Source organism: Heliangelus exortis, chromosome Z (genome assembly GCF_036169615.1).
Source record: "Heliangelus exortis chromosome Z, bHelExo1.hap1, whole genome shotgun sequence".
In the NCBI taxonomy this organism is placed as follows: domain Eukaryota; kingdom Metazoa; phylum Chordata; class Aves; order Apodiformes; family Trochilidae; genus Heliangelus; species Heliangelus exortis.
The window spans coordinates 23,563,989-23,580,170 of record NC_092454.1 but is presented as its reverse complement, the minus strand read 5'-3'; the positions used below and the strand labels follow the sequence as shown (position 1 = coordinate 23,580,170).

At 39.6% G+C, this 16,182-nt stretch overlaps 1 protein-coding gene across 2 annotated transcripts in view; it reads right to left on the bottom strand.

The window, feature by feature from the left end:
• PIGG (phosphatidylinositol glycan anchor biosynthesis class G (EMM blood group)) overlaps positions 1 to 16,182 on the bottom strand; it is an 83,270-nt gene that overhangs the window by 27,064 nt on the left and 40,024 nt on the right. For both annotated transcript variants that reach the window (XM_071731831.1, XM_071731832.1), the window contains exons 11-12: positions 11,477 to 11,786; positions 19 to 182 (exon numbers count right to left, since the gene is read on the bottom strand). In XM_071731831.1, coding sequence (XP_071587932.1) covers positions 19 to 182; positions 11,477 to 11,786 — 474 coding nt within the window. The remainder of the gene's footprint in view (positions 1 to 18; positions 183 to 11,476; positions 11,787 to 16,182) is intronic.

Sequence of the window (16,182 nt, the reverse complement as noted above, 5' to 3'; positions counted from 1 at the left end):
AGTCTAAGACCTGATTACCTGCTAACTTCAGAACTCAAGTAGCACAGCAGATGAATGGCCCAAAGCAAAGGTCCTGCATACGTTGCAAATACTGTAAGGAAGATAGCTGGTACTTCTACATAGCTTTCCAGTCCCACAAAACCTGCTGAAACATCCACCGTAGCAATGCCATTTGAATTTCCCTGAAAATAAGAGTAAAAAAGTAAAGACTCAAGTATGTCCAAAAAGCATACTTAAAATACTTAGAATAATATTAATTACTGCAACAGTTAAAAGACCTACTCTTTACAGTACAGCCATATTGTTTGTTAGAATGTCAATAAAGCAGCTTACCAAACAAGAGCTTCTATTTATGATTACAGAATAATGAAGGCATAAACAACATGATCTTTTGCTTGTTTTGTCTGCATATTAACATACCTGTAGTTTAATAAATTACATCCAAAAAGAGTTTAAAGCGAGCAGCTACACTTGTTGATTTCAGTCACAGTAATGAAAAGAATGCATTTTTTCATCACATGTAATTCAAACACAAATTTTTAGGCCTGTTAAAGTTACACAATTGGAACTGTCCCTACAGGTTTTTAAGGTCAGACAAGGCTCTGAGAAACCCCATCAAGTGGAAGGTGTCCCTGCCCATGGGAGGGGGGTTGGAATCAGATGATCTTAAAGGTCTTTTACAACCCCCAAAATTCTATGATTCTATAATTGCATAAAATAAATATTTCTTGCCCTTAGAGAAAGGGTATGTTTTACCAGGTTTTCTTTTCCAATGACCAAGACCACTAGATGAGAAGGGACTGTTATTTAAATAACTTGAAAGTATTTTCCACTGAAAATGCCCAAGTTTTTACCTTTATACTCAAGACACCTAAAGCAAACACACCCTGTGATTAAGGCAGAATATTTCTTAGCTTAGCAGGTCACTGACAGGTTTCCTCAGACTACTGCAAAAGCTCTCAGATATTCTTAATGTACTTGGAGAAGATGATAGGTTTCTACAGTACTGGTATTCACATTCTCTTCTCCCCCTAGAGAATCCCAGAACAGCCCATATCAAAGGGCTGTCACCACCAATAGCCTCAGACCCAACCTCAGCAGAGCATGAAGAGTGGCAGCTTCCTCTTTCCCTCTGACCTTAGTGACTTCAGTCTTCTTGGGAGGTAGGGATAATAGAGTGAGTGAAGTTAAGCCTGGGAAGAAGGGAGCAGTGGAGAAAGGTGTTTAAGATTTAGTTTTTATTTCTGGTGATCCTACCCTGATTTGATTGCTAATTAATTTTCCTCAAGTTGAATCTTTTGCCCATGATGGTAACTCATGAGTGACTCGCTCGGTCCATATCTCAACTCACAAGCCTCTATTATTTATAAAAATTACTTATATTGATTTTATTTCTCATTTCCAGCTGAGGAAAAGAGTGATGGGAATGGCTTTGCTGAGCATCTGGCATACAGTTAAGGTTGAACAATTAGCCTTAAAAATAGTTAGCTTTTTCACATACCTAAGTAAACAGGGACTAGAAGAACAAAAACCCTGTTCCTGAAGCAGCTCTAAAATCTGGGGAGTAAAAAGCCCTCCTTGTTGACAGGACTGTTCAGAACTCAGTAGCAGCAGTCACTATCCCTCTGTGTCCTACCATGAAGGTATCTCCAGAATGTAAAGGGAGCCTGAAGCTCTAAGACAGCAGTAAAGTTTAGATTTTACCACAACATATAGCAGGGAAATATTGACTTATGACTGTCAGTCTTTCTTATTTTGAGCTTCACCATGGACCACATTGCATCACTGTAATCAATTATTGTTATGCATTTAGCATACTGTTTAGCAATTACAGCAGCACAGAAAAGAATAACTAATAACAAGCAGCTAAGGAAAAAGCTGTGCCCTATAACCTATGAGAATAGAGAAGAAAACCATAAAACAAGGGTCCTCCTCATGTATTGAGGATGTGGCAGGAACAGAAAGGTCAGGCTGCAACACTTTTGAGAGCAAGGCTTCTCCTGAACAAGCACAAGTTTGATGGACAGGCAGGGAGACAACCTCTTGTCTTTTCTCTCAATCTCTTTGTCCACAAGAACAGATCTTTTCCCTGAAACACCTACGTATTTTCTCTTTCCCCTCCTCCTCTGTAGAATGTGTGCAGAGCACAGAAGCTACGACATCAGGAATACTCCCTATCGCTTGGCATGAGAGAGAGAAGAAACAAGAATAAATGCTGTACATGTGAGTGTATGTCATTGTCCTGGCACAACAGCACAAAAAAGATGTATTCTCCTCTGGAAAGTAATGAGGGCAGAGAAAGGAAACAGAAGGAACAATGTGCTTTCCACCTTTTCCCCGATGCCCTGTGGTCCCTTTCAGTCCAGCTTATTTTACGGCTACCCAGTGCTCACTCCAGCTACCTTTGACTTTATTTCAAGTGATGTAGATGTAGAGCAAGGCGAGCAAACATGCACTTGGGCCCACACACTCAAAACTGCAACCACACTGAATGCTGAGTGTTCAAACACCCCACTTTCACCAGGAATCTGCTGAGTCTCACTGATGTCTCCACAGCTATGACTGGAAGAGCCCTGGTGAGCATTCTTTCTTCACATTAGATACCTTTTTTCAAGACTAAGTCATATATTTGAACTTAATTTTCATAGCTCATAAATTCTAGTACTCCATATAATGCATAAAGAAATGGCAATTCAGACTGCTTTTATTTTGAAGTATCACGTAAGTATTTCAAACAGTGCAATACCGTATTGTGAAAAGGGCAGAAAGTGGAAGGAAACAATGCGCTATTGCATAAAAGCATTCCATGATAATCCATCATCATCTAGATCAATGGAGCATAAATTTTAAAGAAGAATAGCTAGAGAACTAGCCAGCAGCTTTGCTATAGTAACAGAGGAGAATCTCTCCATATCCAGTAATGAAAACAATCTAAAATCCTTTCCAAAGCTGAAAACTTTTCAGATACCACACCACTTACTGAATATGAGCTATTAATTACAGTATTTCAATGACTGCCATTGAGCTGGGAAGTATATAGGAGCAGGACAAAACTGAGATGCTTCCAGCTTGCTTAACAATTGATTTAACACAGCAGGCTGTTACCACACTTCCCCTGAGCTCTGCGCAAAATTGTAAGCCTTTCCAATAACTGGAATTCTATAAACAAGCAAAAAATGAGGAATTTACATTAATTATTTGATGCAAATAACTTATGGTTTAAAAATAAAGTAATTAGAAAAGCTGTCCAGAAAGATTCTGCTGTCTTGGTGTCAAGACCTTGAGAAACCTCACAGCTGATGCTGCTGGTTGAACTGTGGGCCTTCTGAGATCTTCCTCAACATAAATTATCCTACAATGCTTTGAAGTCATAACTGCTTTAAAATATCACTCAATCCATCTCCTACATAAAAGCAAGATGAATTAGATGTAAACAGTTATGAAAATGTACAAACCTATTCTTTTCTCCTCCAGTCATAAAAAGTACTAGAACATACAAACAAGGTTTTGAGACTGCATTTTCTTTCTCATCTTCTGCAGATGTACTGCTCTAATGATGGGAACAAAAAACCCATGAGTAGTAAATAAGCACATGGAATTTTTGGTTCACTTCTGAGTTTTCATTCGATGTATTTTAAAGATTTTAAGTATTCAGGAACATAGAATCATAGAACCACAGTATCATTCAGGTTGGAAAACACCTGTAAGATAATCCAGTCCAACCTTTAACCTAACTCTACCAAAGTAGCTTCACCAGCCCACTGCTAAACCATGTTCCTACGCGTTGTATCTATATGATTTTTAAACACATTCAGAGATGGTGATTCAAGCATTTTCCTGGGCAGCCCATTTCAGTTCTTAAGAACCCTTTCAGTAAGGAAGTTTTTCCTAAGATCCAACCTAAACATCCTCTGATTTAACATGAAGACATTACCTCTACTCCTAGTAGAGAAGAAACCAACAGCCCCCTTGCTACAGCCTCCTTTCTGGCAGTTGTACCGAGCACTGAGGTCTCCCATCTGCCTCCTCTTCTTCAGATGAAACAGCCCCAGTGCCCTTAGCCACTCAAAAGTTTTGTCTTTCAGACCTTTCACCAGCTTTATTGCTCTTTGGACTCATTCCAGAACCTTGATGTCTTTACTGTATTGAGCCACCCCAAACATAAGCACAGTACTCAGGGTGAGGCCTCACCAGTGCCAAGTACAGGGGGAAACATTTTTTTGTTGATTTTTTTAGGAGCTTCTTTATTTAAGGAAAGCAACCAAGACATTTATTGCTGTTTTCACCATATATGAAGGGCAAAGAGAAATGATAAACATATAAGGTACTTCTGCTAAGTGACTCATGAATTATAAGATGTGGACAGCTCAGAGTTTAAGAGAATAAAAACAATCAAGCTTGTCAAAAAATCACTAAGAGGTTATCAAGCTTGCAATAAAATCCTAACAAGTAAGTAGCACTCTGTCTAAATGTATTAATTCCATATCTGTTTGACAATACTGGAGTATTTTTCTTTCTCTTCATCAATTTACACACAGCAATAAATAAACATCCCAACTACTAAAACAAAACTAAAAACAAATGGGGTTTTACCCAGCTCCACATAAATAATGCAATACTTTATTCAACCAAGTTTTGAAAACCTCCAAGCATGAAGACCACACAACCTTCATACTACTTACTATTTACAAAAATCTCCATAGAGGCCTGGAGTATAGTTTGTAAAGGCCTATAACATATAGTCTTCCCATGTGACAACTATTTAATAAATTTGGCTTTTAGGTTCACATTGTCAGAGAGCAGCAAGAGCCAGCTGGTTCTGCAAGGGAAGGCAAGCTGAGATATGAGCATGAAACAAAGCCAGGTGAGAGCAGTATGTCAGGACTGGGAATGCTTAGTGGCATGTCCTGGACAGAACTGGATCCAGACTCATGCATCAAGGCCAGATGAAGTCCAGCAATCACACAGCAAGGGTGTAGTCACAAGGCAGGTCCAAAATTAGGCCAAGAAGCCTAGCCAGCAGGTCCAATTCCCGCTCAGGGTCAAAAGCGCACAAGTCAGGCACAGACAAGACACATCTGCTTACACAGCTGCAACACAGCACACGCAGCAAAGCATCAGATTAAAAACAGCTCCCAAAGAATAGAAGGGTCAGGCCCTTCCTTACAGGTTTCCTTTCAAGAGTTCCAGTCAGTGAAGGAGATGACCTTGAACTCCACTAAACTCCTACACAGGAGATACACACAGGGCCCTGGCACAGACCAAGTGTAGAATGCAAAAGCAAGAGCAAGCTCAAGGCATTTGTTCTCAACCCATATTTAATTTCATCCATTTTTTAAACTTCTATTTAGTAACAAAATACTAGCTTCCACACTCAGACATTTCATTTTTTCCCCCCATGCCTATATGAACTGATTAAGGAAAAATAGTATCTATTCCTATGAAACTTGCTTACACTGTACACTTCACAGCTATACTTCCATGAAGTCTTTAAGGACACCACAACATTTTTTTCGATAGAAGCCTGCTTCATTCATTAAATATGCTATCCCGAATGAGGCTATTTTTACTCGCTATCATATTCAAAAGGCCATCACTTACATTCCACACTTAGCAATGCTTTTGTCATTACGTACCCTCTTGTCTACCAAAATTTAATAAAGGCTTAGCAGCATGGGTAAGAAGCCTCATTCTCCTCATAATCACACCAGGACATGTGCAAAAAGTAGTCGACCAAATCTGTCTCCTATTTCCAGATGGAAGGATGTTATATTTAGCTTGTATTTCTCTTCTCCTGCCTCATTTAGCTAGCAGAGTTTAAATTTAGAATCCAATCTGATCTACATCAACATCAAATTTAAGTGTTTTTCAATTTCTGTATTTAAACCATAGGCCTGCTATCATTTTTCTATGCTACATTAGAGCTTTATGCCTATGTGGAAATTAAAAAACCTATTACTGCTTTAAACCTAGCTGGTTTAATAGTGGTAGACCTAGTACCACAAAATTTGAGGTAAGAAAGTGAGGGAAGACATTTAGATCTATTCCAGCAGCGCACATCATTCCTAACAACATAGATATGCTTCTCATTTCTCCCCTAGCATTCAAGCATAGATAGTGCTCACTGCAGAGGCAGTAAACCAGTGACAAGCTAGTATCAAGGCTTTATGGAAGCCAAATCTCAACACTGAAGTTGAGATCTTGATCGACTGCTTCAGTAGTAACACAGCAGCTGTATTTCCATAATGTTTATTTAGTATAAGAGAACTAATGGTGCATACTCTGTCTGAAATACAACCCTTTCCTAAGTCAGTCAAAATGTAAGACCTTAGTGAAGATAGTCATGGCCAAGACAGGTAGTTGCTAAATCTGGGACACCTGCACTCAATAAGAAAGGTGTATCTACACTGGAAGACACAGCAGGAAGGAGAGAGACCTGAAAGCTGTCAACAAACCAAGATCCTCCCGTTTTCCCCACAAAGTAAACAAAAAAAAGATCATATGGTTTCTTCAGACAATTAGAATCTGTTACTACACAAGCAAGCTACATTATGAGAAGTATGGGTACTTTCAGAGGTCCACTTTCCATCATTCAGATAAGGAACAGCTGGAAAGTGTTCCATCTGTGGTTCTCATGAGGTCACTAATCTACCATACTCCTAACAAACACAAACATCCAAAGCTTCAAGTGACTGTATGTGTCAAAAAGAGACATGGCTAAACTGGGGAACTTGCATCTCCATGAGAAGAGTCTGTAACACACCTGAAGGAGGTGTTACCTCTATGTGTTTGGGAGAGGGTGGGTACAGCTGTAGAGAGGGGCTAGGTATTTTTGAAATCAGGCATACAAAATGGCAAAGAATTGGTGAGTATTCATCTGTTCTGTATCTGGTACAGACCCTCCTTCTATAGTTCACTGACTGCCAGTACACTAATTACTAGTTAATTACCACCATCACTAATAAGTCTGTAACACTTCAAACCTGATTTCAGGCCTCAAAAACTAAGCAGTTTTTCTCTTATAATAAGCTGCTCATACACTAGACCCTGAACTCTAAGGAAAAGGAAGGAGAAACTTAAATATAAAAAAGAAAAATAATTAATGAACTGGGTTTTTTAAGTTGTTGGGTTTTTAATTTTCCCTGGTAGTGCAGAACAGAATGCTAGATAAAATGAGGAATAAGATAAAAAGAGCATGAAATTTAATGTATTTTCTGGAAGAAGCTTCTTCTGTCCTTGGGTCAAGAGTTTCAGATAGGAAAACCTATTCTCAGAACAAACTGGGAGAAATTTACCAATTGGAGAGAGAATTTTAATTGTAGCCTCTGTGGTTTTATGAGCTACCAGCTTTACCATTCTACTTTTCTCAAAGAGTATTCTCCAGATCAGGCAATTGCTTTAAATTGTGAAGAACAAAAAACCCCTCCTCTTAGTCTTGTATGATCCAATCTGTTTCTTTCCACACCTGCAGAATAGTTTTTTCATCAGAGAGTAAAAGAACAAAGTGAACATCTAAACAGTGGTATTTGGGTCAAATATCAAATACCCTCCTAGAAAGGGCATCTAATGAAAATGCACTTATAGCATTTTTTAAGGCGAAATGAAAATTTGGTCTCTGATTAGTGGGGGCTGGAGGAAAATTCCATCTGCCTTGACTCTTAAAAGCACGTTTTCCTTGGCAAAATTTATTTCTCTATTTTTGAAACATCTCTAGGATGTTTTGTAAATACAAAAAACAGAGATATAAACAGAGGTAAGTAGTAAAAATGAAGAAAACAGAGTCACAATCAAAGCTGATCCAAAGTCCCTCCCTGTTGTATTACATTTAATTCATTATTTTATTCTGTCTTGTCCATGCCAAAGAGGCACACAGCTTCGTTTTTTTAAGTAGATCTGCAAAAAAATCTGCAAAACACTATCATCAAGTTCTTTAGAAACAGATGCATTTTATTAAAAAGCCTTGTCAAAATTTTTGCTAAGCCATTGCTAAATTGAGAAAAATCTCTCCAAAGCTGGATTTAACTTACCTATGATGGGACAAAAAAACACTAACTCCTCATCTGTACCTGCTCATATCTTGGACTTGATAATAAATCAGCACAGGAAACAACAAAGGGGGAAGAACTGTGGTCTGCTTCTATGAGAAGTTTTACTAAGTACCTATCACTCTTCATTCTCCAGATGTTAGAGTGACAGGATATGAATAAAGACCAGTTAAGCAATCTGGCTCACAATAAAGCAATGGACAATTTCTCCTTTCTCAGCTTTGGATGCTTGCCATTCAGAAGCAGGTCTCTGTGCAAGAGACTCCCTTTTCAGAGATAATTTTAAAAATATATACAAGTTTACTGGAATTTGTATCATGCTGGAAGTCATCACGTTCAAAGAAAAAGCATCTATTAAAAACATTGCCACCGGGGTTACAGGGCCCGAGCAGATGCCTTAAAAACACAGAAAAACCAACAGAAAAATGTGCAGCCAGCTAAAATGGAAATCACCTCTTCCAGTCTTCTAAAACCAAAAAATTCCAATGCAAAGGCAGCTGAAAGCACAAAACACAGACCTGAGGGATGGACCACTTGGTGGATCAGAAATTGGCTGGACAGTCACACTCAGAAAATTGCAGTCAATGGTTTCATGTCCAAATGGAGATCAGTGATGAGGGGCATTCATCGGGGGATGGTATGGGGATTGGTGACGTTCAGTATCTTTGTTAGCAACTTGGGTAGCAGAATTGAGTGCACCCTCAGAATGTCTGCCAATAACAACAAACTGTGTGGTATGGCAGACACACTGGAGGAGACGGATGCCATTCAGGGGGACCTGTAAGACTTGAGAGGTGGACATGTGTGATCTGTATGACATTCAACAAGGCCAGGTGCAAGGTTCTGCATCTCGGTCATCCACAACCCTAAGCACAATTACAGGCTGGGCAGAAAAAGGACTTGAGGATGCTGATTGATGAGAAGCTCAACGCAAGCCAGCAATGTGGGCTTGCAACCCAGAGAGCCAACCATGAACAAAATAAAATCAGCAGGTTGAGGGAGGTACATCACCTCTCATGAGAGGTGCATACACCACTCTCATGAGACCCTGCCTAGAGTGCTGTGTCCAGTTCTAGAGCCCCCAACACAGGAAGGATGTGGAAGCTGTTGAATTGAGTCTCAAGGAGGGAAATGAAGGTGTTCAGAGGGCCTGAGGGTCTGTCCTATGAAGACAGGCTGAGAGAGCTAGTATTGTTCAGCATGGAGAAGGCTCTGGGGAGTCCTTGCAGCAGACCTCCATAGAATCGCAGTCATAGAACATGCTGAGTTGGAAGGGACCCATCAGGATCATCGAGCCCATCCCCTGTCCCTGTGTAAGGCACCATGTGCCTGAGACCCAGCATGTAACACAGAGACCATGCAAGGCTTCAGATACAACACGCACCCTCACAACAGATTAAAGCATTAAAAAAAGAAACGCAAAAGTCCAAACTCTGTGAAGCTGTGCAATGCCACTGGGTGCTGCTGGGCAAGCAAGGCAGTGCTGCAACAGGTATCAACACAAACCCATTAAGAGGGAGTGGAGGGTGTGGAAAGCACCAGACCCCAGCTGCAACCAACAGGCCCCACAGGCAGCGCTTTGCCTTCCTGGGGGGGCTGCCAGGGGCCGCACTTGCTGTCGTCCTGGGTTCCCCAACCCTTCTCCTGCCCAGAACCTGAAGGGAGCCTACAGAAAATCTGGAGGGGGATTTTACAAGGGCATGTAGTGACAGGATGAGGGGGAGTGGTTTCAAACTACAAGAAGGTAGATTTAGATTAGGTATTAGGAAGAAATTCTTTCCTGTGAGGGCAGTGAGACACAAGAAGAGGCTGCCAGGAGGAGTTGTGGATGGTCCTGCACTAGAAACATTCAAGGCCAGGCTGGATGGGGCTTTGAGCAACCTAGACTAGTGGGAGGTGTCCCTGCCCATGGCAGGAAGGAGCTGGAACTAGATGGAACTTTAAGGTCTTTACCAACCCAAACCATTCTGTGATTCTGTGATCAAAACAGCTTTTTTTTACTGGCTAGGATGTTCAAGCACTCAGACTGACTGACCAGAGAGGTTGCAAAGTCTGCATCCTTAGAGGTATTTATATTTAACTTGACACACTCCAGACTACCCCGATCTGGCTGACCTGCTGTTGAACAAGGGGAGGTATGACTGAGTGACTCTTGAGAGGTGCTTTCCAGCTTCAATTCCTGTGATTTGGTGGTTCTGGGATTTGGTTCAGCCAACTGTACCAAGAAGTCACCACTGAAAATGTGTGCTTTATGAAAACACTGAAACAATTCTTTATTAGTCCCTTAGCCAGAATTTTCTTGCCAGCCTATCCTTCACTAAATTTCTGGAAGTTGCTTTTGCTTGGTACCTCAGTGCTAGAGAGGGTCTTGCCTTCAGCCTCTTGCCAAGCCCCTTAAGGGGTGCTCTCAGAAGGCCATAATCAGACCTGACTGCCTGAAAAGTAGCATTCACGACATGCAAAAGCTGTTCAACCAAGAAATGTTATGTCCTCTGAAAAGGAAAACTGAATAGGAAGGGATGAATCATGACAATCTGATCCCCATGAGCAATTCCCTGTCCTGGCATGTACTCTTTGAGCGAAGCAAAGCCAATCCTCAGTATTAGCAGGGTGGGTCAGAAAGACAGTAGGAAGTACCCTAAGCTTGACCACAGTTTTATCATCCTCAGCCTTGCCTCAAGGGTAAAACCAGCACAGCTCTCACCTTGAAATTTTGCAACAAATCGAAAAGCCTCTCCTCCAAATCCAGAAACAACCTGATTTCCAACTTAACAAATACCCTCTTAAGGCTCTGCCACATTTCCAGCATTATTAGAAGTGCAAGGAACCTCTCCAACTTCAGAGCTAAGTAGCATTTTTGTGGCATTGCAACCTTATTTGGAATGCAAATAACTATGCTACAGAAAGTAATAAGACTCAAGAAACACAGTACCATTTCATATAATGAGAATGACAATTAGTTCTGATTCTTTTAAGAGTTATTACCTTGCCACAGAAATTCCTTTCAGTCTTAAACTGTTTGTACACCTATTGTAATGCTACCAAAGCATTTGTAAGCCTCAAGAATGAGGGACAAAATGGCACGTGCCTTTTACTTATATTTATCAACTCAGCTGAAACTTTTACATTTGTTGCAAACGAACAGCATTTACCAGACCCACTAGCAGACCCTTTAGTTACCTCTAGTATAGGTTTCCTGTATTTTTAGCACTTTCTGAAATGCAAGTTGGGTATAGGTTATAAAGATACGCATCTTTCCCTGATTCTGAGAACAAAACATCAATAATACAGTCAGAAATTAAACGTTTCTGAGAACTTAGAAAACGTTTCCACTCAGAGATTTAGTTGACATTTTACTCACAAGCACAATACTTCATTCAAGAACTATTACCCCTCCCCCCTCCTTTTAGCAGGGAAGGCGTTCAGCTTACCTGAAAATAGAAGAAAGCTTGGCCAAACCAGTAGTGCATGATACTAATCTGTGCTGCATCAAATTTCAAAGGTCTCCAAATATATTTTGTCATCACTGTCTGAATCAACAGACAAAACACCAAGACTGGTAAATTGTGAGGTCTAAATAGCAGAGCTGCTAGTAGAACTAATCCACTATACACTTCCCATAATCCTGTACTCTTCACGCTGGAGTCTGCAGAAATAACCTGTGACTTTAGTAAATCTTTAGTGCCAGTGAAGACTATGCCAAGAACAAAGACATAAACAAAGCGAGCTTCAGTAATCCCCCTAAGGAAGAAATTAAAAACAAAACAGGCAGTAAGAGCAATTAGTAAATAAATAAAACAGAACGTTGAGATGCTTATCAGTAACTACTTCACAGTCAAATGGTCTTTCAAGACAGGTGCAGTTCTGCCAGACAATTTAAATTCTAAGGATAGTACTGGCCATTTTCATGTGAGAGCCTTCGCAAATACAAAAACCCTAAGAGTGGTTCATATTTAAATGATAACACATCCAAATCCACAATCCAAATCAAAGTAAACAGCTTGTGCTAAAAGCTAAACTAAGCTAAAATATAAAATTATACGTCAGTCAATGTAACCAAATCAAATCTGTTTTATTACTGTTCAAGATTTAAATCCATTCATATATATGAATACAGTAGTATAAATAATGCCATTTATGTAGCATAATAAATGTCACCAAAAATACTCCTTAGGGTGACATGGAAACTTTGTTTCAGGAATTAAATTGACTTAAAAATTACTATCTCCTGTAAGCTGTGACAACTCATTCACACAAACACGTATTTCTTTTTAAACAGCCTAAAGGACAGTGATGGTTCCTAGAAATCCTTATTTTAGTCTGAAATTTCTGCATACTTCCAGCTTTTTCTCACCTTAAATAGTTGCAGAGATATAGAGATATGCTGCTTTATACCAACACATTTTTTCCTTTCAACTGTACTCATTCTTCAATCTCAAAGCAATCTCATTACAAAAAAAAAAAAAAAAGAAAAAAAAAAAAAAAAAGAATTTTTAAGTAGTAAGTATAACTAACATCTACTGCTATGTTCCTTTCACCTATAAATTCACTGGCCTCTTCATTTCTAGTGGAAATTGCTTCTGAGGAAAGCACAGCATCTCAGATGAACATCTGATAAGACCAATAACCTTAAAAACTGAGACCTGCTATTTTAGAAGTGTAAAGCCCAAGGAACAAAGAAAGCAAAAGCTATCTAGCAGAATGCACTGATACTGTTACATTTAATAGGCAAAAAAGTCACCGAATGCATTAGAGTAAATTAAATTACAATAATAACCCAAAGAACTCACTAAATGAGCATATTCAAATTTTTGTCATTACGAATACATTTTTTTATCTCAAAAAGGGTCAAAATACATGTTATTCACACATTTTATCCATAATTTAATCTACACCGTCCTTAGGGATTACCAGCCAATTCCCAATAGTGGTGAATGAACAAGGTCCCTAGGAAGTTAATCTAACTCACTGAGAAGTGATGATTCTTGAGTCATATGGACTCAGTAATATATGGAGGATTAGACCATGACAGTAAAAATAGTAAAAGCATAGTTACACTCGGTGTGACCAGTATAACTAGCTGATCACAGAAAACATTACTAGTCAAAATTTCTAAAAATAAATGTCTCCTTTTAAACTGATATATTTTTCAGTCTTCGGAAGGTCCCCTTTCTTCTCAAACAATTACTAACCAATGAGCTGGAATACAATCTTCCTCTTCCACGTACAGGAAAAAGAACCAAATAGCAAGAGAAGAAATAATAAGCAACAGTATTTGCATGCTCAGTTTTCCTCTTGCAACCACAAAACCAAGATAAGAGACAAAACCACCACAAGATAATGATGTGGCCTCCCTAAACATGAATACAGTGCTCTGTGCTTTAGCTTTCAAAGGTTCAAACTCATACGTAGTGGTCTATGCAAAGGTACTTTACTACTATATTCTCTTAAACAGCAAGCTTTTGTAAATACCCTGTAAGGTCCATTGGCTTTCCCCTTTAGGGTAAACCCCACCCAAGCAACATTAACATTTAGAGAGTTTCTGTGTTTCTGGCTAATATAGAAATTCATTACCCCATTTCAGTATGTCCAGTAGTTCTCATGTAGTAATTACTATAACATATTCAAATATATTATTGAAACTTAGAAAGAAAACCTCAGGAAATAGCTTTGAGCATTTGTCACTATTAAAAGGATTAAGTGAAAACTGAAACTAAGTGATTGATGAAAATGCAAACTAAAAAAAAGGTAACTTCTCAGCAAATGCACTACTGTTATTTTGTTTGTGTCAGTATTATATAAACTCATCTTTCTGACTGCACAAACTAACAATTTTAAAAGAACTCTGAGGAAAATGTAAGGCCAAATTACTTCCTTGCCTTTTTAAATTTTTAAGTTATTTTATGCTAATCCATAGGAGACAGGACACACTTTAGTTGCATCTTCTCCCTCATTCACCACCCAGCAATTGTGCCATCCAAAGAAAACATGTATCTTCAGCAAAGGGTACAGAGAGGGAGTATTTCAGAGCAGAGATTCTCCATCTTTGTAATTTAGGCTTGAGAAGCATGAGCATGAGCATGAGAAGCATGAGCACGTTAGCATGAGCAGCAACCATCAGCAAGGGACCATGCTAGAACCTCTGTGTTGGCCTGCTCACATGGCAGGAGTACATACATGGGTTTCTTTGAGGTTTTGTTTACACACAAAAAAAGCCACCATGGTATAAGAGAAAGGCAGTGGGATGCCTTGGAAAGATTCATCTGATATGAGTATGTCTGATGCTGCACAAAGGGCTCATACCATCTGAAGGTGCTCACTACCTATGTTACAATTTTCACTCTATATTCTTTAAACAGCTTCTGTTACACATTTACTGCTAGTCCTTTATTACTGAGAACTGGAAAGACCTGAGACTGCCATTTCCAGACCCAGGTGCAGACCATATGCCAACACAAGGATCAGAACCTGTGTTTGCTGACCCTATGAGCTTTCACCAGACAGTTTACACAAAGCACCTGAAGAGCAAAAAGCTTTGAAACACGACAGTGACTTTTAAACTAGTTTACACTCAGATATAACTTAGAAAATCACAGTGTTCATTTTTTATTTGAGGTGACATAATACAAAAAGCCTGTATTTTTTTTATAATTGTGATCAATATGCTAACTATGAAATGAGCGAGCACACAGTAAACACTTTGCTTTAAGTATTTATGCACTCTACTTATTTCTCTAATTGCATTTTATTTGCAGCTCAATTGCTCTATTTAATAGTCCATTCCAAACTGCAACATTTTTCTTATTATTGCAAGGACAGTACTCTTCTCCAAGGATTTTACTCAAACAAAATTCAAAACTATAGGTCACACTCAGAAATAAGGCACGTTTCAAACACAGAGCCAAATCCTGTAGACTAAATAAAGATTACCTTTATTTTCACATTCTGCAGAACTACCAGTGTTAATACTAGCACACAACTACAATTATCTTCACTATTGGGAGAGATGGAATGTAAGTAAATACACACATATAAAAATATTAGTTCTAAAACATGTCCTGTTAGCAAGTCTGAACTTCCATGCATCCTAAGATCAAGGAATCACAGAACTGTCAGAGTTGGATGGGACCTCTAGAGCTGATCTAGTCCAGCTCTCCCACTAAAGCAGGATTACCTAGAGCACATTACATAGGACTGCATCCAGGCAGATTTTGAATACCTCCAGAGAGGTAGCCTGTTCCAGTGCCATGTCACCCTCATGGTAAAAAAGGTTTTTCTTATGTTTAAATGGAACTTCCCATGTTCCAGCTTGTGCCTGTTGCCCCTTGTCCTGTCACTGAGAAATACTGAAAAGAGTCTGGCTCCATCTTCCTTGCACCCACCCTCTGGATACTTGCAGACATTAACAAGGTTTCCCCTCAGCCTTCTCTTCTCCAGGCTAAAGAGTCCCAGCTCTTTCAGCCTTTCCTCATCAGAGATGCTTCCGTATGCCAAATCACACTCATCCTCTCTGCTGCACTCTCTCAGTGAACCTGCTGAGGATATGCTCTGTCCCCTTGTCCAGGTCACTGATAAACATGTTGAACAAGACTGGACTAAGTATTGACACCTGGGGGACACCACTGGTTACAGGCTTCCAACATGATCCTGCTCCATTGCTCACCACCCTCTGAATTCTGTCACAGAGCCATCTCTCAATCCACCTCACTGTCTACTCATCTAGCCATACTTCCCGAGTTTTTTAATGAGGATGTTATGGGAGACAGTATCAGAAGTCTTGCTGAAGTCTTGCAGATAATTTGCACTACTCTCTCCTCATCTAGCAGCCAGTGACAATGTCACAGAAGGCAATCAAGGTTGTTCAAGCATGACTTCCCTTGGGTGAATCCATGCTGACTTCTCCCAGTTAAAGTGCTTTCACATGTATTGTTATGACATCCAGAAAGATTTTTCCCGACATCTTAACAGGGAGAGAGGTGAGACTAACCAGCCTGTAGTTCCCTGTCTCCTCCTTTTTGCAGACTGGAATGACATTAGCTGTTTTCCAGTTTTCAGGCACCTCTCCTGTTCTCTATGACCTCTCCAAAGATCATAGATGGAGAGTGGCTTAGCATTAGCACCTGCCAGCTCTCTCAGA